General features: G+C 40.2%; 1 protein-coding gene across 3 annotated transcripts in view; it reads right to left on the bottom strand.

Moving 5' to 3' along the window:
• Window positions 1-9453, bottom strand: part of rgs3a (regulator of G protein signaling 3a) — a 138303-nt gene extending 128850 nt beyond the window's left edge. Inside the window, exons 1-2 of one of the 3 annotated variants that reach the window (XM_061699184.1) lie at window positions 9312-9453; window positions 99-166 (exon numbers count right to left, since the gene is read on the bottom strand). In XM_061699184.1, the coding sequence (XP_061555168.1) occupies window positions 99-113 (15 nt within the window). In that variant the 5' untranslated portion in view covers window positions 114-166; window positions 9312-9453. The other 2 variants (XM_061699183.1, XM_061699182.1) reach the window with 2 other exon arrangements.
• Between the last annotated feature and the right edge of the window lie 17263 nt (window positions 9454-26716).

Genomic DNA, 26716 nt, shown 5'->3' with positions numbered 1-26716 from the left:
AATGCGAAAACAACCAAAACAAAAAACATAAAAAGTAAAACTAGATGAATGAAGCTTTTACATAAATTAAGAAAAGTAATGAAAGGTGCCCTACTCACCGTTAAACATTGCATATTCTCAGGTCGGTGTGTCTCAGGGGCAGCACCATGGTTCGACAGCACGGCCTCTGAAATGTAGACAAAGGAATCACGGGCTGACACTGTGCCTTTGGAGCACATTTCTGCTGCCACAAATTCACCTTCTGGATGCAAAAGACCCCAAAATAGTTCTGAGAGTCCATAAAAAAGTGTCTCAGATAAGGGGAGGGTAATTAAGGCGAGCGCTGCCCAGCCAGACTGGGATTTAAACTTTTCAGCGACCAAACTTTAAAAAAAAAAAAAAAAAAGAAAAAAAAAAGACAACGCACAGTTTGGTAAAATCCCACAAGATGCGAGGATCTCACAAAAGTGCCCAAGAGAGGAGGTGTGCGAGGGAGAACAAGTGAGAGGGAGGGAAGAGGAGGGAGGGGTAAAGAAGAGAAAAGGAACTCCTCTCTCACTCTATTATCCGTCCGTCAGAGGGCTCCTGGGAGGGTTGCCATGGCTACAGGAGACTCCCGCCTCATGTGTCTCTTTTAACTAATGCTCATAAAGGCTGCATTCAGCACACGGGTCACAATGTGGATTTTCGCCTCGCTGCCTATTCCGCCTTTCTGTGTTTACAGCCCGTTCATCACTTTGTCCGCCTCTTCTCGCAAAGTTCCGAGTTGACTTCCTAAAAGAAAAGGCAAATCCCCTCAAACCATCTTCCCGAGAATGCCACGCCCTTTTTCTGTCACATCTCCATCAACTGACTATGAGATGAGACTACACCTCCTAATTACACCGGGCACTTCACGAGGTACACATGGATTGATTTTTCATATATACAAAATGTATTTCCTCTGGTCTATAATATCCAGTAAATATATAATTATAGGATAACTAGGCGGCACGGTGGCCGACTGGTTAGCACATCTGTGGTCGTGGGTTCAAATCCGGAATCGGGCCTTCCTGTATGGAGTTAGCATTTTCTCCCCATGCCAGTGCGGGTTTTCTACGGGTACACCGTTTTCCTACCACATTCCAAAAGCATGCATGGTAGGTTAACTGAAGACGCTAAATCACAGGTGGCAAACTCAAGGCCCTGGGGCCAGATCCGGCCTGCGAAGCAAATCATGTGCATCAACTCCTGTGACTCTTGCTAAAATCTGTACCAACATTTTAAATTGTCATGTGTAATAAATAATGTTAAAATATTGTAAGCATTTTTTGTTACCAATCCCCCTTTTTGGGTTTTTACAATAACTGAACAACCTAGTATCCTTGACTTCTAATTTCAGAATTGGTTATTCATCTATTTCTTGTGTATATGCAATAATATGAGGCGATTAACCATTTATTTGGTTTCACAATCGTAGCGGTCCTCTGAGGGAAATCGTAACTACAACGTGGCCCGTGACAAGAATGAGTTTTATACCCCTGCTCTAAATTGTCTGTAGGTGTGAATGGTAGTGTGAATGGTTATTTGTTTATATGTGCCCTGCGACTGGCTGGCGACCAGTTCAGGGTCGAGCACACCAGAGACCCTAGTGATGTTAAGCGGCTAAGAGGATGGATGGATAATAATAATATAAACAAATACCACGTTATTATAAATAGACTTTCAGTATGTTAATAAAGAAGCTTTTGTCGAATGTTTGACTAATTGTTATTATTGATTTAATTTATCTTTACTATTTATTATTTCTTTTTTTTTCTTTTTTATATTTTGTATATTTTACTTATTAGTATTTGTCTATAAATGATTTTATTATGATAAAATAATTGTATTGTTATAGTTTGTCATATTTTATATACCTGTATATTGTATATAATTAGAGTAAACTTTAGAGTCAGTGACTACATGACTATAATGATGTAAAACGTTAATGATGAAAATGATGAATATTTAATTCATGAAATAACCCGTTCACTGGCAAATCAAGTCCCTGACTCTTCAAAGGACCACGCCTAAGATGCTTCACTCTGCTTTGACAACTTCGAAAAGCTTGCTGATGGGCAACACAATATAGCCAGCCCAATGTAATGATGTTCAAAACGAGCTGTAGCAAAAGCTCTGCCTTATTAACCATATGCCACAGAACATGGGAAATGTTAATACAACATATTCTCAGCCTAATAGCATAATTGCCTGAGTATTTTTTTAACTTTTACAATCTCAATAAAAACAATACAAATGCGCTTGCTAAAAAAATTGTTTTTTTCTTTATGTCTATTCGCAGTTGTCATGGTAATCTGCAAAAAATGAATCGAGGAAACTAGACTCGTTTATAGAATTTGATGTGTATTTTCATGTTTCTCTGAAACATTGGGTGATTTTCAGCCCCTCCCAGTATGAGTAAACAATAGTCACTTACGACTACCACATTTAATTTTGCAAACATTTTATGATCAGTCATTTACAGTACTAGTCTGAGGCACCCAGCACAGAGGACTGTAGTCTGCAGTGGTGTGTAACTGCACTGCATTATACAAAGAGGTCTTTTTAATACTGTAATGGTTATCAATTTTAGGGTTAAGGAAAATAATACAAACAAAAGTAGGGTGCAAAAATGTAAAGTTATAAATACTAAGTAATATAGTATTTGGTAAAGTTCAAATGGAGGCAAAACACTGTGTACACTGACAAAAGAAAATTACACACATTACTTTTGGACAAGTTTTGGGCTAACCCACAGTACATGGTCCAGTCTCCAGGCTGCGGTCACCATGGAAATGCAGAAGATTAAACAGCAACAACAACAAAAAAGAAGATTCCGTCTGAATTGGAAAACTTCAGGGGTCCGGCAAGGAACGAGAGTGGGGGCAACCTGGCTGGCGTCAGGCCCAGGAGTGAAGCCTTTTGTCTGCTTAGGACATCGGGCACGATGGCGTGGAAGCAGCTGGAAGCATGAATGACATCAAAACAGAGGGAGAGTCGGAGCGACAATAAACGGTGGAGGCAGTGGCCAGTGGGAAAAGTATACACCCGAGGCAATAAGGGGGGGAAAGGGAAGATTAGAGAAGGAAAAACAAAGAAAAGAAATAAAGATGTTGGCAGTCTTCCAGCGTGAACAAGTCGACTCGACTCTTGTCAAGATCACTCATCCACTTGACACTCGCTCCCGCTTTTCACCTTCCAACAACTACAAACAAAACAAACTCTTGATGGCAAAAGCGGAGACTTGTAGCACTACACCGTTTCTACATCAATGAAAAGATTATTGCAAATGCATCAATTAAACTGTTGACTTAAAAACAATGGACGATGGCCACACTGCTGTTTTGTCAACCAACTAATTTGATTTGATTTGATGAGTGTGAACAGCAGCTGTACAGCAACACTGGTGTAGCAATATTTGATGTAGTCCTTTTGATGGTACAATAGTGTACACTGGACATTGCCATAGCGAACAAAAATTACCTACTTTCTATAACAGGGGTGGACACCTCCCATGCTGTGCCAGTCCAAAACAGTTGATTGATCCTTTGTAAAGATTTGGAGGCCTTTGAATTTTGTCAATGAAGCATTCGTATAAACAAGGCTGCATTGTGTACTCGGTAAAGATGGAAATCTTGATTGACAATGGGCAAATGACTGGATTGCAATTGTATGAAATCACAGTGGACCGCCGCTAATGGCGCAGGATAGGGGTCTCAGAGCCTGACCGCAAATAGCAAAATTCCCCGAATAATGCACGCGTCCTAAAAGTAATTAGAATTGCCTATATAAATAGTTTAAACCATGAATATACAATAAAAACTATAATTCCAAAACAATTTGATAACATTTCCAATGCTTAAAAATATATCTGAACATTACTATAGGCCTACCCTAAAAGATACAGTACAGAAAACAGCTTGCAACTAAGCACACAGAGACACAATGTACACTGCCTGTAAGTACACGTAAAAATTTCTGATGATGATGATAGTGTTTAGTCCTAATTTGGCAAAACTATCGTGCACCAAAGCAGCAAACATGGGTGACGCCATCCCATCTATCCACTCCTGCTGAATACAATAAGTATGGAGTTTTTCTGAGAATAACAGAGGCTAGGTTCCCCCAAACATCTGTGAGTAGGTGAATTTGCGAATTAACCACAACTAATATTTCTGAATGAGCCATTTTATGCACGCTTTCCTGTACTACTACTTAAGCTCTAAGGAGCAAGAGCTTGCTAGTTGGATTTTTTCAGGTAAATTTAAATTTAAAAAAAAACAATGTTCTTCTGTTCTAAAACCTGAAGGCTTGACCTGAGAGGAACACATTACGAAACATAGACAGCTTCTGTTTCTATCAGTTTGTTACAGTTGAAAAGAATGATACATTATCTCAGCATTGAAATTCCCTCCAAAATACAAGAAAACAACTCACTTGTATTATTTAATAAATCCACATGGCCAAATATGTTGCACCAGGGACAGCACAAAAATAGAACACATACATATTCTAATACAAAAGTCTAGAATGCTTACGTTCTCTACACACGACTGGCTAAAACACCAATAACATATAAAAAATGACAGAGATCTGACCTAACAATACATATTAAATTCTGCCGGCTGTTTTGTGGCTTTGGCTTGTGAATAACTAAAGAGCCCACTAAGCAACTGATTCATTTATCACATGACCGCGCTACATTAAAAGACTGCCATGACTCTTGGGCATGCCGCATGCAGCCGGCCCACGCCTGACACATTTCATTTCCAGTGCCGATAAGCCGGGGAGCATCATGGCAGCCATGTCACGATGGGTTTCGGGAAAGAAATGTGGGGGGAAAAAAACGATGCTAACACTCAGACTGAAAGAACCTGAGGGTAGTCAATGGCACAAGACTAGAGACATGTCAAAGTAGAAATCAAAATAGCATTCAATGGAGCCCAGACCTCTGCCATGCTGCAATTTTTTTTTTTTAAACTACATATATATATATATATATATATATATATATATATATATATATACATACATACGTATTAAAAATAAGTTTTAACTATATTTTAACTGGACTACTTGGCAAAAACGAGCAAATGGTGCCGTGGTGATTCAATGAGTTTGGTGGCTAAAAACAGGATATTGCAGCAATATTGTATTGGAGGATATTAATTGATTGTTGGTGCGTATGGAATACAATTGATCTTGATTCACTCTCAAAGGACAACATGACAGCAGCAGTGGAAGCTAAGCTACATCAATGCCGGAAAAACGGCAAAATTACTTTGCTTACTACAATATTGCCATGGAAACAAGAGTTCGCAACATTCATAGTGATTCTCCCAAAATAATGTAATCGATTAATTGGTCATTAACTTGCTCCATAGTCAATTAACGAAATGTATTTCATTGGGCTCCAGGAGGAAGGTGATTGACAAAACATGGCCACTCACACGTTTGCGCATGGGGATGTAACTGTTCCCGGAGACGACCATTATCTATGCCATGTATTGTGTATTTTCTCATGTTACATTGCAGAAAAGAACAACAGCGCAATTACATTGTGGTTGCTTTAACTAGTGGTGCTGTTGCTAAATTACAGATTGCATCAACCCATCCATCCACTTGGTGTAAAAGGTTTGACAACTCTTCTATAGCGCTTGTTGACATCAGGATCGTGCATGAGTATGAAGCCTCTCCCAGCTCACTTTGGGCAAAAGGAGGTGTACACCCTGGACTGTTCACCAGCCAATTGAAGACTTATAGACAAACAACCATTCACATTCCCGCCTATGGACAATTTAGAGTCTTTAATGTTTTTGGAATGTGGGAGGGTAGCTGGAGTACTCTGAGAAAACCCAAGCAAGCACAGGGAGAAAAATCTAAACAAGATTTGAACACTGAACCACAACTGTGATGTAGACGCGCTAACTACTGGGCCGCTGTGCTGCTGGTTTCAGCCTCATTCCTCATTCATCATTATCATTCATTTAGAAAAAAATGTCCTACATTTGTCAAAAATGAAGAGGAATGTATTGGTTTTTCTGGTCCAATTTGAGATCTCAAGCACTGTTGTAAAAACACAAAATATGAATATTTGTTGCTGTCCAACGAACTAACCAACTACTAACTAAATAAATAAATGGTATGATTGAAGAAATAATTGTGGCTTTTTGTTGGCTAGAGACGATATGTTCCAAATAAAGTGAAAAATAAAAAAGATGAGCAGCTTTGGATCGGATGTATGCTTGTGGGCTACAATAAACAGGAAAGACAAGCAATGGTAATAAAAACATGGAATAAACTAATGAATGCCAGGTGGGCACACAAATATGCGGGAAAAAAACCACAAGGACATAAAGTCCAAATACAAAACAAAGCCAAAATTGTAACACGAAACAGAAAGACCACCACTAACAGTACTCGACTAAAACAAATAATCAGGCTGTTTTTTCCCAGGCCCAGCATTTCATTTGTCCATGTGTATAAATACATCCAGTTGTCCATTTTAAAAAGTGAAACAGACATTTTTAATATATGCATCGACAGGGGGTAAAAATCCGCTCACACAGCAGCAAGCACTGATGAGTACTCTTAAGTAGTCCACATGCTAAACCAGCAAGGAAAGTGTTCGAAGGGAGCACCTCGTCCATTCATTATTTACAATACAAGGAGCACTCCACTGATACGTGTGTCACTGCAGTGAAGTACAAACACTTCATTACTTATATGCATCAGTACAAAACTTAAGCTTGATTTTAATATGTTAACTTCACCAATAAGCTGGATAGCATCTATAGGGTTAGTATTTGCATGTACCATCATTCTTCTTCTCCAAAAAATAAATTAAAAAAACAATTGCCGTGTCATTTTTCTGCATTTGAGGAATGTTTGGCTGCCACTCACTCACACACAAATTTGAGGGTTCCGCCTCTTGGCACACACTCAATTGGAGTTAGGAGGCAGGGCTTTTTTGCAGACCAACAGTGTAATTAACTGTCATCGTCTGGGAGATAAGGAACCACGCGGACAGACTGACAGTTTGACTGGGACAAAGAACCCCCCAAAATACTCTTTTTGTTTATTTGTAGTGAAAATGTGATAATTATTGTTAAAATTGTGAAGAAGGGAGAGCGAACTCATTACATTTTGTGCAAAAATGGTATGAAAAAGTATTTTCTGAGGAATCGCCAATTAAAACACCACTGAACCGTGCCTCCCACTTTTAAACATGCAAGTTGTACAGTGCTGTCCATCTCTTCCCAGCCTTCTTGTTCTTCTGCTCCACTCATTTTTGTTCAAGGAATGAATGTTGTTGTTTTGAGTCACGATAACCCCCCCCCCCACACACACACACACACACACACAAAATAACATTATACGATGCTCATCATCATCAATCTTTATCATTTTGAGTCGCATTGGAATTTCAAAATGTGTTTTAAATCTTTTTTTATTTATACTGTATATTATTATGTATTTTAATATTGATATATAACATTGATTATATCCATTCATCCATTTTCTGTACCGCTTATCCTCACTAGGGTTGCGGGTGTGCTGGAGCCTATGCTAGCTTTCTTTAGGCGAGAGGGGGGGTACACCCTGAACTGGTTGCCAGCCAATTGCAGGACACAAACAAACAACCATTCGCACTCACATTCACACCTATGGGCAATTTAGAATCTTCAATTAACCTACCATGCATGTTTTTGGGATGTGGGAGGAAACCGGAGTACCTGGAGAAAACCCACGCAGGCACGGGGAGAACGGGAAAACTCCACACAGGCGAGGCTGGATTTGAACCCGGGTCCTCAGAACTGTGAGGCAGATGTGCTAACCAGTCGGCCCGCATAGTTTTTATTTCTTTCAATGTTGATATGTTATTATATTTAGACCAAACTAAAACCACAGCATTATCTTTGTCCATGCAGATTTTATGATAGAGCTCTTATTTCGTGGCCCAGTGAGTGCACACACTCTAGGAACTGCACCGGCCCGTCACACTCTGGAATTCCCCGCTGCTGATAAACTGTTTAGACTGTCATCATTGTAATAAACATGGAGGTGGACAGCTAGCGTTTCTCTAAACATTGTCACAATAACGCAACAGACTGAAGACTAACTGGAAGCATGATCCCACAGATGGACCAGGAGGGAAGGCACACGCACGCACATACAGTTGTATCATACTAAATGTGAATTTGAACATTTCCGTGTTTGTGCATTGTGCTGCAGTTCCATGGCCTACATTCTGCCAGCTGGCCTGGTAACATTCAAATGCATGAGTATGCACCGATCGTTCGATTTATCTATCGATCAATCGATCGATAGATAAATAGATCGCTAGATAGCTAGAGAGCGACAGAGAGAGCGAGAGAGAGAGAGAGAGAGAGAGAGAGAGAGAGAACACACTGGCACATGAATCTGATGAGACAGTAGTGGGGCAAGTATTACCACTGCATGAGATGATCACAATCTGAAGCCAGATGTGCTTGTTTTCCATTGAAATTAACTTCTTCTAGTGCTCTACTCCTACCTGCATTATTGAATAAGTGTTACCACATGCTGCCTCACAGTTCTGGGTACCGAGGTTCAAATCCCGGCCCCGTCTGTGTGGAGTTTGCATGTTCTCCCCCTGTGTGGGTTTTCTCCGGGCACTCCGGTTTCCTCCCACATCCCAAAAACATGCGTGGTAGGTTGATTGAAGACTCTAAATCGCCCGTAGGTGTGAATGTAAGTGCGAATGGTTGTTTGTGTCTATGTACCCTGCGAGTGGCTGGCGACCGGTTCAGGGTGTACCCCGCCTCCCGGCCGACGATAGCTTGGATAGGCTCCAGCAGTCCGTGACCCTAGTGAGGACAAGCGGTAAAGAAAATGGATGGCGACAACGTAATCTTATCCCATGTTTGCCTTTGTAAACCAAGGACCTCCCATATAAACAAACAGAGGATACCTGGGTAGGTTAAGTGACATGAGTCAAAATATTAGAAACATTCACAATAATAAACTAATTGTATTGTACTGTTGTTTGAAACAGCTCTTGTATTGGATAGCATTATATTGTGCAAGCAGTTGTTTGAGGTACTGTAGGTAAACTAAGCTCCTTATAAAGGGACAGAGAGTGGTGGTGATCTGGGGCGGGGTTCTAAAAGGGGGAAAACAATTGGGAGCAAAATAAAAGAAGAGGGGAGTAAGCTAGGGATGATGAAAAGGAATAAAAGATGCACAATGGTGGATGATGGGGGGAGTGATGAAGAGGATGCAACTTTACTTCTGTTGTGTAAAGAAGGTAACACAAACATAGTACTCACCTAGAGTAGGCTGCCGTCACTGAGGACCTTACAGACACACACACGCACACACATGCACGCACATGAAAGTGAAGGGGAGATCCACAGCAGCAGCAGGAGACGAGCACCACGGGAGTAAGCTCCGTGTCGCTCTATGGCGAGTGTGACGCGGCGGCGGGCTTCGGTCCAGAAAGACTTCGCTCCCCACCCCACCCGCTCTCTCTCTCTCGTCACTCCCCCAAACCCTCGCTTTCTTCCCCGTTTAATCCCTCGCCAAAACACCTTTCGCCCAAAGAAGCCGCAAGCCCGTCACACATACAAGCACAGATGGATTTGTACAGTATGACGTGTTTGGTAAATATTTATCCCTAGAATGTGGCCGAGATAAAAGAGGATTTCAAAACAATAACTCAGCAAAACAAGTAATTCTTTTATCTTTTATCGTAATTCAAAACAGCTCCCATGGGACGGTCCTCATGTGTCATGCAACTGCTCCCCTCGCCCCACACCCCTCCACCCGCTACGAAGCTGACTTTTGAAACACCTCACCACCATTCTCTCAACGTCACAATTGCTTCTTTCTCACTGATGGACAGCTCTCTGGTTTTCATGTTGGTTACACCTATAACTAGTACAAATGGACTGCATTTTTTTCAATGTTACTAAAGATGTTTTTTTTTTTTTTTAAATGCCTTGTTATAATACCTTCTGGGATTTCAAAGTTTACATTGAATTTTTAAAATTAAATGATTGAAATAAAAAATGATGGCACAGTATTTTGCCTGTGAAGGGCTAATGGGGGTAGAAGGCTTTTGTGCGCTGCTCTATATAGTTCAGTATATGAACAATTCTTACCGGTGTCATGTGAGCTGTGTTGCGCAGGCACTCTAAGATGCTTCCTCACGCCAACTTCCTCCCCGAGCAGGTAGTACCATCCTCGGACCTCCTAGAGCACCGAGTGTTGACAATGCATGTGTCAGTGTCAAGCGCTAATATTTAAAGCATTAAACATGTACAGAAACACACACACAGAAATAGAATTTAACCCACTGTATTCCTCCAGGGCCTACACAGTCACTCGTCACTGTCCTTTAGGACAGTGACCAGGAGCTGATGACCCCTCTCCAACCACCCCACCCGCCTTCTGCACTTCTGCCTTGTGAGCCAGATGGTGTATGCATGTGTGTGTTACATAAAGCTATGACAGGCCGTGGCAACAGGCGTCTGATTTGTAATGTGAATGATGTGAACACACTCATGCAAAAACAAGGACATTGCTGTCACAAGAGCATACTTCACTTGACACACACACACACACACACACACAGATATACACACATCCAAAGAAGCGCGAGGCCCGTCTTATTGTACTAAATAATGCCATGCCATGGACGGTAACAATAATCTCCACTTTAAAAGCATCTTAACCGAGTGGACAGATCTCTGCAGGCAGTGGGACATAGCAAAGGGGGGGAGGGGAGGATGGTACAGTATGCAAAGAGATTCAGGGAGGGATTTATACTATTCTACGATATTATTTCTTGTATGGTTCGGGGAAAAAAGTGGATAAAAGGCTTAGAAATGTTAAAAAAAAAATAAAAAAAACTCCAAACATCAATGAGAGAATAGGAAATATATGAGAGTTTAGAGTTACTTAGTCCATTAAAAAGCTGTTATTACCATAACCTCCCTGACTAAAACATTTTCTAATAGCATTCAACAGAAGAGTTTAACTGAGCACAAATCCACATTTTTCTCTGTGAAGCTGCTAGCTTCTGCTAAACGTACAGTTTGGTTAACTAGCTCTGACCAGTCACTTTTTCAGACCAGCTTGCCAACTTTAATTCTGATTGGTTAAAAAAAAAATAAAAAATAAAATAAAAGATTGACATTTCGAGTACAAACTAGCTATACAGGTAGCAGCTTGAGCAATGGGAATGTTTTGAAAATAAATAGCACATGCTCACAGAAAACAAATTGAAAATGTCAATTATATCATGTTACTTGTATTTTTTAATGAAACAAAAATCACTATTAAAAAATGGAATCATGTTTAATGAATCAGAGAAGGCCACCTAAGTACTAAGAGAAAGTTCTCAAAGGCATAAATAAGGGACAAGGTAACTCAAGACCTTGTAAGTCAATGTTAATGCTCCCTCATTAGCATATGAGAGCAGTTAAATATTAATGAGGGCAACTCCTGCTGCTTAAGACAAGAACTTTTTTTTATTGACAGTGGTGCCTTGAGATATGAGTTTAATTCCTTCTGTGACCACGCTCGTACCTGAAAACATATTCCAAATCATATTTCCCCATTGAAATGAATGAGAATGTTATTAATCTGTTCCAGCCTCCCATAAAGACCCAACAATACTTTGGTAATGTGTTTTTAATCAGAAAAAAAACACTCTATAATGTTGCACTTTATACAACCATACAGTAATGACATAATTGAATAGAATGTAAAGAATTAAACAGTTTGTGTCACCTGTGTTACTTCAACTTGATGGCTATTGTGCTGGTCCTTCTGGTGTGGGGACTGTCAAAACTTCTCAGTAAGCTGCAGTAATATTCGTCATTCTTCGCAGAGGATAAAGTATATATGGGAGTATTGTTACATTATCTGTCTACATGTGTTGGTCCACCGATGGCTGTATGTCGAAAAACTCAAATGTCAGGTCACTCGTATCTCAAGGCACAACTGTATACATTTGAAAGTTATATATACCAAAATAATAACAAATATACATTTCAAATGCAACTTTAGTATATTTATGATCACCTACACTTGCAAATATGTACTGTATACATCATCTCCACTGATCCTGGATAACAACTTTTCTTGCAATGTGTTGTTGTAGTGTGTTGTTTTGTCTTGTGTTTTTATGTCACTTATGTTCATTTCTGATGTCCAATACAACTGTTTGTTTATAAAGAAAATATTTCTATCCATCATATATATTTTCATGTCATTTCCTAACAATCATACCACGATGGAAAATGTAGCATTCTGTGCACAATAAAAGCATATTACAAGTTTAAAAGTCGATCCATCCATCCATTCTGAATACCCCTCATCCTGTTCAGGGTCATGGGGTGCTGGAGCCTATCCCAGCTGACTTCGGGCGAAAGGTGGAATACACCCTAAACTGGTCTCCAGTCATTTGCAGGGAACATATACCAATAACGATTTGCAGAATAACTCATTTTCTATTGTGTTTGCAATTTCCTCCTCTCTTCCATTCATTGATATAAGAATTTTGGTCATTTATTGCAAGAATTTAGTAAAATTTTGAAAAAAAACAAAAACAATCTATGTGAGATTGAAATATGTGTACAGGAGTTTGTGTGTGTGCGTGCGTGCGTGCGTGCGTGCGTGCGTGTGTGTGTGTGTGTGTGTGTGTGTGTGCGCTCTCCACGCTATCTCAGCTGGCTCTGACACTGGGAACCCCAGTTTTTACTATTAAGGCCACTGCCATTCATTCACACTGCAATAAAATGTTAGATTCACGCTCTAGTGGAGGCACGCACTCTCTTTCTCTCTCTCTCTCTCACACACACACAGACAATGACAAACACACATTCACAGTGTAAATTGAATCGGTCTAGTGTACCTGTATCAGGTGAACTCACCTTGTGCGCTTGTACAAGGGAGCGCACACCAAAGCTCATGCAGCCAAGCAGCACACTCATCCTGCTCAAACAAAAAACACATAAACAGCATTTAAAAAAAACATCAATGAGGTCAGTATGATGTGGTCTGGGTAAAAGGGTTCTTTTCATTAACACGAGGTTCTGCTCTGCTTTAAAGCCTTTTATATTACATGCAGATCATTATGATTATATAAAAAAAGAATCTTGTCCTTTTCCTTGGAATACTTCATCACCCTCGAAGCTATTGTATTAAATCAAAAGAGGGGCTGACCATGCAATTGGCAGCCAAATACGAGACAACAACAAAGATGAATATTTTCGTGTGTAGCTTTTCAATACGTGTCGTCCTTGGATAATGAAAATGCACTTATTCAACCTTCTTTTCTCTCTCTCTAATAGTCGAGTGAGACAAAACCTATGAAACAATTTTTATTTATTTATTTAATTTTTTTTTAAAAACGAAATTCAGCAGACCAGTGGTGGGAAAGTTCCTTTTTTATGCGAACTAGTTCAAAGTTCAGTTCATAGTTCATAATTTAAAATTTTGAATTACATTCACTGTTCAAAAATTTACTAGTTCATAATCCTTTTTTTTCTTTCCCGCAATATGTTGCTGACAGGCTATTACCCTCAAAATACTGGCGTTTCATTTCCTCATGGTTTCCACCCATTCAGTCCACACTAGTAGCCAGCAGCAGCTTTTACCCTACAATTTAAAAAACATGAGAAAAAAACTTGTTGCTTGAATGGTGTTTTATCAAATGAGGACTTAAAACAAAAACAGGACTTTTGTCAATGTGCAAACAAAAAACAGCACAGTATGACAGGAACTGATGGCGAAAGGACATAGATAACTTGGCATTCCTTGCAGCGCTGGCTGACTATACTGACAAAATATTATATCTCATCTATTGTTATATTACAAAACAAAACAAATTCCCTCTTATGACAGGTGATGCACGTTTTAATTCAAGCATTCTGATACAAATAATTTTCCTGGTTATCCGTTGTGACCATTTTGTGCAAAATTCTATTAAATTCTCCTCATGAGAACACACTTCTGCTTTTAATGAATCCTCTTCCTTGGAATGCGGTCACTGTGACAGGCCTTAGAAGGAATCGTATTTGTGTCTTCTCCTAATAAATAGCAGCAGACATTTCGTGTGAATAAGGCTTAATTGCTTCCCAAAGACGAGTAAATCGCTCTTAATCTGCGTCCCAGAAACGCTCCAAAACAGGTCTTTATCTTTATGGCACCCTGTCACTCTATAAAGTAAATCTCTATAGTGTACATTCTGTCTCATACATGCGCTTTTCCTAAAAAGTAAAAAACAAAAAAAGTAGTCATTTCGCCATCATACAGTATGTCCTCTATCCCCAGCGTTTACCCTGTTCCATTCTGTTGAGGCAGAGAGGCGAGAGTAACACACAAAGCAACACATGTGGTCACAGGCACAGAGGAAAATGGCAACATTAATTATAAAAAAGGACATTTTGCTGCTCCGGTGAGTAAAAAAATGCATTTATAGATTTTTTTTTTTTTTTTAGTTTACCGTAACCTGAGCAATTATGTCAGATACCTGGAGGCGCAGTCAGAGTTCCACACTGTGAAGAGCATTCGCTTGTCAAGGTCCTTGTCACATATCACACTGTAATAACAAATAAACAGCATGTCAGCATGGTCAAAAGTTCTAGAAGAGTAGATTGTGTGAGGGCTTACAAATAAAAGGTGTGAAGAAAGACAGGATTTTTACACTGATGGACCGTTGCCGTCTTCTGTCGATCTCTGGGGTCGCTGTCTGGAAACATGCCCACCTGACAAAACAAACACTATTCAAAATAGGTTGCTTGACAAAAATTGGCGAATTAATGTAAATTAAAAAATAAAAATCTCATGTCTAATGCCCTAAAATTCATACATTAAATACAATTAATCCATCAGTTTTCTATAGCGCTTGTCCGTATTATGGTCCTTGGTGATGTGGTTCCTATCCCAGTTGACTTTGTGCAAGAGTCTGGGACTAGGCCTTGAACTGGTCGCCAGCCTTTCCAGATCACATCAAGACAATTAATGATTCACACTCACATTCATACTTACGGACAATTTAGTCTCCAATTCACCTAACATCCGTGTTTTGGGAATGTCGGGAGAAGCTGGGATAACCAGAGATTTTTTTAAAAAGAAAATTAAATTAAATGTGACAGTGCTATCAAATCAAAACTAACATTGTAAATGTTTTCAGAGTTTTATTAACGTTCTTATAATATATCAATTGGATTAAATAAGGGGTGGGGAACCAATGACTTGTGGATCATGAAGTCCCCTCAAGAGCATTTGATCTGACCCACCATTAAATTCTAAAAAAACAAATCCAATTCTCAAGTGGAATTGTCATGAAAGCAAGTAAATTACAGTTTAGGCCCTTAAATCAAATTCTGACGCCAATGTGGTGTTGGTAATGAGCCGGGATTCTAAAACGTGTTCCCCACATGTGATGACACATCATTCTGCAGTGTTCCAGAACTGTAAAGGACCAGCTGTTGTACCATTAAAGTACAATTAGTAATGACTTGCATGCAGAAATGTTTTGAAATAGCAGCTACAAAAACAAAAACAGAGACGCATATCATACCTTTACATAGGAGTTACATGAACCCTGGTGTTTGTGCAAAATACCCCGTGCCTCCAAAACTGCCAACAGAAATTATTAAAATCATTTTTTTAAATTACATCTTTATATATTGAGGGAAAAAAATGGAATAAAAAAAAAAAAGCTTACAAAAAGCAATGAAAACAAAATATTTGTCCTCTCTAAAGTCTTGTAATATGTGCTAAAGCGACATCTGCATTAAAAAACAACAACAAAAACAGATACATGCATCGGATATAGATATTTTATGATAAGAGTGGAAAGTGACGCCTTCAGTAAAGGAAATATGCATCGGCTACATTATTAGCGACAATCCAAAGACAATCCAAAGATATACAGTAATTATTTTCTGCTGACAGCATTTTTTTTAAACAATATGGTTACTGTTGTGTCTTCTGGGGTAGAGAAAAACAGCGACATGCAGAGTACTGTATCTCTAAAGTCGACTCTATAAATTTGATGAAATATACTGTCGGTCATGTCAAGTATTGAGTACATGTCATTTGATGCACAACTAGCATCAGTAGAGAGACACTAGGTGGCTATTAAAGGCATTTGAAAAGGGGAAGTCACTAACGAGAACGTGCATGGCTTTGGTAGGAGACCATATATATTCTTTGGAGACCATAATATATTCTTTCTGTAGTCTAAATGGTTTCTAATAGAGTGGAAACTAGACTTTACACCGATTTTATCGGGCTGATCGGTATCGGCCGATATTTAGCATTTTATCCTGATCCGTTTTAATGTCATAATGCGCCGATCCGATCAATGACGACATTGATCGGCTCCGCAAAAGACATTTACGCCGCGTCGCCGCGTGCACAGTATGTTTGAATACAAAAGCTGGTTTATTTTTAGCCTTGGCGCATGTCTTTTGACGTAGTATTGGAAATATCTGACGACCAATAAAGAAAAAAACATGTCGGCGGCGTGGAACAGACAACACGTAATGCCTGGCTCAAACTGCAAGACAAATTTGCTCTTTCACAATTGAACTGTCAGGCTACTGAAATAAAATCTTGTATTCCGATACCACCGGATCCCGTTTTTTACGATCATTGGGCTTTATCTTGGCAACTCAAATGCGACCGCATACACTCGTTACCGAGGCGACGGCAACAAGTGGATTGCGCCGACTGTATTATAAGGACAAAATGGGGAAAAAGGGGTGTCGGTGGTCACTCAGGACAGGAGAGGATGTTCGTTTAAGGCTCGCTTGAGGTATGTTCACGTACTTTTAATGCGATACGGCTCACAAGCAGGCAATAAAATGTTATGTAGCCTAGCAAGCTAGTGGTAGCACGAACGGTTGGACGTAAACATGCCGCCGTTCTGTCGAATCATGCTCTTCGGTGTGGGTGAAATAATTTAATTAAAAATAAAGTAATTTAATTACAGTAAGTTAGCACCCATTATTTCTGTCATGTAATGTTGGTTTGACGTGCGTGATTAGAATACACGATATGACTCGAGCAGTGATTTCCAACCTTTATGGAGCCAAGGCACATATTTTATAATTGCAAAATCTCACAGAACACCAACAAACAAAAATGTCACAAAAAGTGGATACATTAATGATTGTATTTACCTCCTACCATCTAATAGAAGACCATTTATCATTTGTTCTGTCTGTCACTGTGCCTCACTGGCATAAATAGAGGAATAAAGATACATTATTTATTGTAAATGTAATTTTTGGAGCAATTAAGTACACAAGTATATACAGTAAATGAACAGGTCATTAAAATAGACACATTGCTCCATCTTGTGATCGGATCGGTGATCGGTTATCGTTTTTTTCAACTCGCTGATGGGTGATCGGCCCCAAAAATCCTGATCGTGTAAAACCTAGTGGAAACTCGAACTTCTAGTGTCATGCAATTCGGAATTTAACCAAAATGTTCAAAAATATGCCTCTAAAAACTACGCCCACTGTCAAACGAGACGTCCTGAAAATTGAGTTCAGTGAGCATCAAATGATGAATTGCTCTTTCTCAGGCTTATTTGTGACACTCATTCCAAAAAGCAGCAGCAGCTTCAACAAAGCGTGTTGAAGCTCCCATATTTTTGCCTATTTAGACCTCAATAGAGTGACTCGCGAACATGGACTGGATGTAAAAGTGTCAATTTAATTGAAAAAAAAAAAAAAAAACACCTTGGTTTTGTCATACGAGTGTGCGGCTGTCTTGTCCTTCGTACAGCTACTTCTGTTTGACCCAGTTTTGTATCCGCTTTGTCCATATTTCCATATATTAACTGCCTCCGTGTAGATGACCCACTTGTGAGAGCCCACGTGTTTGTTCTGTTTCCAGCACTGGCTCGGAAGCGGAAAGGGAAACCGGAGATCTTCACTAGTGACGTAGATAAGCTTGAGAAATTCAAATGACCTGATTTCAGGCAGAAAAACATCTGGGGCTCAGGAATGCGTGGACAATTTTAATTCATAAAATCACATGTTTACTGAGGACATCATAGAGACAATATTAAATCCCAAATACTCGGGGAAAAAAAAGATAGCTTGGCAAAAGAGTGTGAGAAATAGCAGAAGGTAGCACTGCCATTAGTTATTTTCAAACAGGACCAAACAAACTTCTTTTTACACTTGATTTGACGATTGCTAACAAGGTAGATGTGTGCATGTAATACACCTTTGTCATTAAAGGAGGCATATTATGTCATGATCCCGTGATCCTGCCAGGTCGCTGCGTATGTTGTTGTTTTTTTGCAGTTTATTCTTGTGCTTTTCGTATACGGTTAACTACCTTCATTATTTTATTTAGTTGCACTTTTATATCTTGTCTATTTTTCCTCAGTTCATTTTATTTTACTTTTCAGCGTCTCTCTCCCGTTTCGCTCCGTCGATCTACTTTTGTTTGTCCTTGTACATTATCACGTTTTCCACATCAATACTTGTTATTGTTTTATTGTTGCCCTTGTTGTTGATGCTCAGTGGTTATGAGATTTTTTTTTTATATTCATTTTACAATTGTATGACAATAATGTTAATTAAAATATTGCCTGTGCAGTTAAGGTTATATGAAGGTTCCATTATTTCCAAGGGGGAAAAACTGTTTCAGAAGAACGGCTCATGTTGGACATTAGAGGCTGCACTATATTTTGTACCTGTCATAAAGCTATGTAAAAGGTAATACAAATGCAAATATTAATCATAAACTTATTTTACTTTTGTATTCAGCTGTTTGTACCTAATGTTGTGGCCACCGAGAGTATATAGCCCGTGAAGCTATTCAATATTTTATTTACATGGTCTTTTTTTCCTCAGGACTCACCGCTGACAGCAAGAACTTCCTGTTCCTGGATGATTGACACCTTCAGCTGACCTGCAGAAGAAGACAATGTGAAGACCGCCAGCTATGAATGAATGTTGTGTGTGTGTGCGTGTATGAATGTCAATCATCTGTCTTGTCTCGTGTCCTCACAGTCAGTCACACGTCTCGCCCTCCTTCGGCTGGTCACTCAGTGCTGTTAACAACCCTGTGAAGCCTTGTTGACCATGTCGACATGGCCCAACACTAACATTGGCTTTGTGCCGCTCATCTAAATTTATCCCGCTCCGAAGAGCGCGGGCACTCGCTGATAACGTTGCCGCCATCTCGGGCCCCCGCTTGCACGGTGGGTACGGGGGATGTTTGTCGTTCCCACACTGAGCTTGGCATGAAAGAACAAAGTGGGGACGCCGTTTCAAATGTCTTCCTGGTACATCTGAACTCGTGCCACACAAAAGGCTGCTGTGAAGCTGCCTAAAAGAGCGTTAGCGACAGCACGGATAAGCGGCCGAACAAAATGGCTAAGTGGCGAAGCAGACTGATTACTCTCATTAATTGACGACAAGTTTAAAGGGAGACGAAGGTAGCTGGACTGTAAGTCCGTAACTATTTTCGTGGAAGCGGGCTGCATAGAAAATTATTGTTTGCATCTTAATAAATGTTTTTTTTGTTTGTTTTTGTTTTTTTAAATGTCAGCAGTGCCACAAATCAACATGTGCTTTCTCAACGGTGTTGTAGTGTGTGATGTAATCAAGATGACCAACACAGAACATGATACACATATCTCCGACAATTACATTTCTCCTAAAATGAACTAAATGTCTATCATACTAATAAAAATGCCATGTGAGAGGTAGCATGGTGTCACAAAGCATCTGGCTTGCCAGAAAATACAGAGTAGTAGCCTAGGAGAAGAAGAAAGAGAAGAAGCGAGGCTGACTGTTAGCTTATCTGGTCATCTCGTCATTTTTTTTCTTGTGGTGAATAACTCGCTGTTAACCACTTACATAAGGACTTGCGATCGTAAATATAAATTTTTACGACTGTTGGCCCCGACTGTTTTCCGAACAAATCAAGGAGGATAAAATCACTCAACACACCACTTACAATAAGATAATCGCCCAGGACAATCTTTTAAGGAAAATCAGAGAATCTGACCTTTGCTGAATTAGAGCAAAAGACAGGAAAAATGCTTTTATTCGGCCCAATTGTCAGTATGCATGTAGCCCGCTTTTCAGGAAATAAAAACATCTTGAGGTCGGGTGCCAAGCCCTGATAACATTAAAACACAGTGCATTTAAATCAAATCTGGATTTTAAAAAGGAGTTAGGACCTACTTTTCTCCTTTTGTCATTTGAATTACAATGGTGATGCCCCCCCGCAATGCAAAGGGCACAGTCCTGTCAGGCACAGAAGAACTTGTGTACTGAGAGGAAACAGTGCTCTGGAGGCACTTCCAATAAAGATGGCAACCATGCTCAGAAATTAAATACACATCATTTTAAAGAGTTGCTACATGTAATTATGCTACTGATAAGCAAAATATGCTCAGATAGTCACCACCCATTGCAATAAATAAGGGTTGTGTAAACATGTGATAAAAGGAGCAAAGGGGCACATTAAAGGCAGGCCAAAAGTGTGTGTGTGGGGGGGGGGGGGGGGGGGCACCCAGTGCACCCCTGGTTCCACCACCTCTGAGTCATGTTCGTGTATTTCTTACATGTTACGTCATCCCCCGGTAACCAAGACGTAGCCCGCTCATGGAGAAATGTATCCATCCATCCATATTCTACACCGCCTATCCTCACTAGGGCCGCGATTGTGCTGGATTGTGCTGGAGCCTATCCCAGCTAACTGCAATCAAGAGGTGGGGTACACCCTGAACTGGTTGCCAGCCAATCGCAGGGCACATGTAAACAAACAACCATTCACACTCACAACTACGGGCAATTTAAAGTCTTCAATTAACCTACGGTGCATGTTTTTGGGATGTGGGAGGAAACCGGAGTACCCAGAGAAAACCCACACAGGCACGGGGAGAACATGCAAACTCCACACAGGTGGGGCCGTATTTGAACCCGGGTCCTCAGAACCCACCGGGCCACCTTCGAGGGAAAAAAAAAAAAGTCTATATATATATATATATATATATATATATATATATATATATATATATATTATATAATATATATATTATATTATATACATAATATTATATATATATATGTTTCCATTTAGGAAAAGTAATGCATGCATCGTATTGCAGATGTTCTTTAAATGTGAATGTGCAAACACAAATCTTTGCATTATCAAAGCAAAACATCTTTTCTTTAGGCATTTTTAGGATGCAGGATTATCCCAGAAGTAAAAAGGTGCTTGTTGCGGAACTAAGTAGACATCTTTAAAAGTGAGCCAAGGAACAAACCACTGCATTAAAAATATATATATTACATTGAGTTTGGTGTGGATCCGGGAGACTTGGAGATAAAAGCACTAAAGTTGTTTCTTGCCAAACTTGGTAACGGTTGTAATGCGGGCCAAAGAAGGAAACATCTTGGTGATTCAAAATTTGTGTTGTACATTGTGTACACTATCCGAATCTTGTAAAAACTACAAAGCCACCTTCTGCGGACCTGAGTTCAACACCAAGAGGAAACCTTTACATTTTAGGGATAATTCATTAAACGTTTTTGCGAGGGCAGCACGGTGGACGACTGGTTAGAGCGTCAGCCTCACAGTTCTGAGGACCGGGGTTCAATCCCCGGCCCTGCCTGTGTGGAGTTTGCATGTTCTCCCCGTGCCTGCGTAGGTTTTCTCCGGGCACTCCGGTTTCCTCCCACATCCCAAAAACATGCATTAATTGGAGACTCTAAATTGCCCGTAGGTGTGAATGTGAGTGCGGATGGTTGTTTGTTTGTGCCCTGCGATTGGCTGGCAACCAGTTCAGGGTGTACCCCGCCTCCTGCCAGATGATAGCTAGGATTAGGCTCCAGCACGCCCGCGACCGTAGTAAGGAGAAGCGGCTCAGAAAATGGATGGATGGATGGAGTTTTGCGAATTTCTTTGACTTGTTGATTCTAGCAGGATTACGCAAAAACTACACAGCCGTTTTGTGCTGTGTTTATAATGTGGAACAAGGGAAGAAACCACTATATTTTGGGGAAGATCTGTTAAAATGTTGTTTTTCTTACATTGTGTTTGGTGTAGCTTGCAACAGAAATGTGCAAAAACTCCACAGCTGTTTTTGACCCAACTTGACAGACGTTTGTAATGTGGGCAATAAAAGAAACCACTACATAAATTAAGAGGATCATGTTAAATATTTCAAAATGTTTTTTGTTGTTGTTGTTGTTTTTTACATTGAGTTTGCTGTAGCTGCATGTTTCAATATTCTTTTCCTCCCTCGGCAGGACTGCAAAGAGAGCACAGCATCCAAGAGTAATTGTGATTCGACATGAAAATGCATGAACATGAGTTTGGTTAGTACAAAGTATAAAGTAAGACAATTTCACCCAGTGAGCATCAACTGTCAAACTAACCATGAGTCATATCACGTTGCTATACAAATAATTGATATGTATTTGCAAATGCCCCTTTAAAGACCTTTAGATAAAGCGAATACAAATGACCCCTGTTCATAACTTAAAGGACAAGGGGGTCATGTCGTCGTAGCCCCCCGTGGTCCCGCACAAAGACCTTGTCGGAAATGGGATGAACAATTTACATCAAAAAAGACCAGGAGGAGTGCCTTTTCCCCTCTTTCTCTACCTTGGCTTTTAATTTGGCTTCGCTGCTTATTTGTCACATTTACATTTGAAAGCAAAGCACCCCACCGGCACCCAATAAGGCCAAGCCTAAGGGACACTGACAGCCTTTATGTGATAACAGAAAATGCCTTTTTTCAGCAGAAAGAAGCATGAAGGGAGGAGCAGACTCCATCTGTGTTTTCTGTGAGAACCAAAAGTAATTTGGGGAAGTGCGGTGTATAGGATTCCACACAATTTAATTCAGTGAATTGGATCCGAACAGAAACAAAATGGAGGCTCTAAGTAGATTTTATTTTTCCAACATTCATAATAATCATTAAAATTCCTCCCTATGACTCGATCAGACGTCAGATGTCAAAGTATCCCGACAAGCCTCAAAGCATTAACAACAAGAGAAATATAGAAATATTAAAAAGGTAGTATTAGCATTAGGCAGCAGCTTGGCATTGTGAACAAATCCTCAAAAAAGAGAAACTGGTTATTTTGACACATGTAGCCAGACTATAACAACACTCACACACACATTTAGGCTTCAATGAACCTAACATGCTACCCCTATTAAAAAAAGAAAACACCTCCAAAAAGCTCTCACACTGCCTTCTTACACTGAACAATAATTTCCTTAGGTTTGAGGACTAGTGGTTGCAAACTGGACAACGTGGTGTGCTAGTGTTTAACACGTCAGGAGAAGCTGGTTTGAATCACTGTTGCAACATCTGTGTGTGATGTTCACATGTTCTCCCAATGCGTGTGCGTTTTGTCCGGCTACCCCAGCTTGTTCCCACATTCCAAAAACCTGCATGTTGGGTTCAGTGAAGTCTCGAAATTGTGTGAATGTAAATCTTCGTATGTCTGTACATGCCCTGAAATTGACTGGCGACCAGTCCGTAGTCAACCCTGCCTCTCGCCCAATGTTAGCTGAGATGGGCTCCAGTTCACTCACAACGCTGGAACTCTTGATCCTGCAGGTGCACCTAATGCTGCATCATCCCCTGATTATGTGCAAAAAAATATTTTACAGTTGTCTTGCATGTAAGCGAGTGACAAGCGTTAGGAGAAGAAAATCTGCATTTTCCTCTGATGTTTTTTAATCCTCTCAAACACTGAGAGGCCTTTAAAGCCTTCCTAAAAAATAAAAAGCAGGGCCACGCCCCTTTAAGACCCCATCCATATTGATTAGAGGCAACAGGTAAACACTGGATAATGGATGAGGCTTTGCTCTTCGGGTAAACAGTGCAGGTGTGGATAATACCCTCCATAAATGATGCAAGGGGCTGCCTCATTAGCACACCGAAGGACGTGCTCGGTGAATGGCGCGTGACGCTGCTCTTGCAAGCCTCCACTAAGGTTATCAATTAATATGACAACACTATTGATACTATTAAGTAAACTAAAACACACACTAGGCCTCACCATGAGTTGTCAGCAGGAAGGACGGCGCCTTGAAGAACGTTCCGGACGGTTTCCGCAAGTAAACTCTAAAAGACATCACAGACAGAATGTCGCAGCAAATGAGACTCTAAAGAAATGTGATGCTGACTGCCTCTGCGTGTGTGGGTGCGTACGTGCATGCAAAATGTTACCTACTGAAAGTCCATCACACTCTACTGGTCAAGAATCCTCCTGATTTTGAATGATACTGAACTTAATCTGAGGTAACTGAGATAAAATCAGTAAATTCCGTCACCATAAACCTCAAACTTTCCATATTCAAAACTTGAGGAGTTATCCCCAGACCACAACCCTACTGATTTCAACATGAGTTGGGGCTGCATGAGTAACCGAATTTTAATCGGGATCGCGATTTTGGCTGCCACGATTAAATAAGCCTGATCGTTCGCGATTTTTCCATCTATTATGTGGGCACTGGTGCATATGAAAAGTGCTTCAATTGCAGCATTGCCTGCAACATAGTCAACCAGCCACCAGGGGGCGAACATATAGTTGAGGCTTCATTAAGGTCCGGTACTGCGCCAACTTCAAAATAAAAGCTTAAAATGGCATTCTTTGCAGTTGACCATGCGCAACTGACCAATCAAGCAGAACAACGGAGACGTACCCTTCAACTATCACCTAAAAAAATAGCACCATCATGACCAAAATTGTGGGGGGTCTGCCAGTCGCCGGCGTAGGGCAGCGGGGCGGCGCGGGTCCGGACTGGGGCCATGATTAGGAGGGACGGCCGGAGGGACGGCCGGGGGCATTCGTATTGCACCGCTAGAGGTGAAATTCTTGGTGCAAGACGGGCAAGAGCGAAAGCATTTGCCAAGAATTGATTTTGACTGATATTCAACTCAAACTGAGGTGTTTTAGAACATATGAGCAAGTATCTGTCACCTCCTCAGTCCTCAACCTTAACCCCAGATCAAGAACCATATTCATTTTTAATTATAGCAACAAAATGAAATGTGAAACCTTCAGGGATCAGCTCAGACCAGTAAAATTATTAATTTGGAAAACACAAAAAACTAAAAATCGTTTACTTTTAGTCAAATTAGTATGTGCTTGACAGTGGCGCTGGATGCTCACCCAGTCTAGCGACAAGTCAAGGGTGGAGAAATGTGTGCGGTCATTATGCAAGTTAGCTCCACCGTTATATAGCGGCGGGGCGGAAGAGCAGAAGGGCTGGCTCACAGACACATTTTCAGGAATAGATAAGACTTAATTGTTTGTTAAATTTTACACTGACTAGGTGGGCAGGCATTTCTCCTTTAAAACACCACGAGAAAAAAAACAGAAACCAGTACTACCAACACAGATTAAAAGACAGAAGCATGTTATTATTAAGGCGCAGATTGAGTCATCAACATGTTCGCTTGTGTCTGTAGCGGAGCTAAAATGGTGGTTAGGTTCTGTGACTGTAATCCAGATTAGTCCACAGCATGATTTACCACACCTCCGGGTTCAAATGTGACTCAACAGACTGAGCGGCCGTGTATTATTTTGACATGCCTCCCGGCAACAGTGTACAAGTAACCCATGGATGAACTTGCTCTATTTAAACCCATGTTGCTAATCCACCCACCCCCTTCAAATTTAAAACAACCTAGGGATGCTGCTATTCTTGCTGACAAAACTCATATCTGTACTTATTTCGTCTTTTCCCCTCTAGTCTGGTGCTTTCCTCTGGATCATTAAAATATAATGATATTCCTTTTTCCGGCACAAAAATCCCCCTTGTTCAATCAGGTCCTTATCAGTTGGAATGAAGGGCAAACAAAAGGAGAATTATCCTGCGCTTCCTTGAAAGGAAACAGGCCAGGATCCGTTTAAAGGCCTTCCCGTGTATCGTTTACTCACAGCAGACCCCAAAATACACACATAAAGCTTGCAAACAGAACATGTCCTAATCTTGCAAATATAACAGGTTCACTTCAAATAAATTGCAATAGTGTGACATTTTTCATTTAGTTAGGTAGTTCAGTTCAAAACGTGAAGTTCATGGAGATGCACTGCACACTCAGAGTGAAATATTTCCCGATTTTTTTTTTTTTTTTTTAGTATATGTATATTTTTTTATCATTATAGTTTACAGCAAACGAAAAACCAAAATTCACCACCTCTACAAAGTAGGATATTACGTAACAAACATTCAAGAAAATATGGAAATTATTTTTAATGTAGAAATTAGGCAGGAATTTGCCCCCTGAAAGTTTTCTCAAGTTTCTAATTAATGTATATTATGTATGAATACTGAAATAAATGAACTTTTATACCAAATTCAATTTTTCTTAGATGTACCTGTAGTAGGGTCAAGGTTGAGCAGGAAAAACAAGAAGCGATCCTGAAAAGGGGGATTTCAACAGTGGAAAGTGGGTTAGGGTTTTCCTCAATTAACCAGTGTGTAGTGCCAAGACAATGGTACCACCTAGCGAATAAATAAAGAAGTGCAACATGCGTTCGCATACTGCACCATGCATACTCTGCAGAAACGACGTTAGTGTTTATTATTTCAACGTGTAGTTATGGAAATATCAACGCTAAATTTTACATTTTTATTTTTTAATAATAAACAAAAACTTCTAAGGTTGGAGTCGGCATGGGCTCCGCCACGGCACGAATCC

Source organism: Phycodurus eques, chromosome 15 (assembly GCF_024500275.1).
Source record: "Phycodurus eques isolate BA_2022a chromosome 15, UOR_Pequ_1.1, whole genome shotgun sequence".
NCBI lineage: Eukaryota > Metazoa > Chordata > Actinopteri > Syngnathiformes > Syngnathidae > Phycodurus > Phycodurus eques.
The sequence above is the reverse complement of the archived record's forward strand: the minus strand, read 5'-3'. Positions and strand labels throughout refer to the sequence as shown.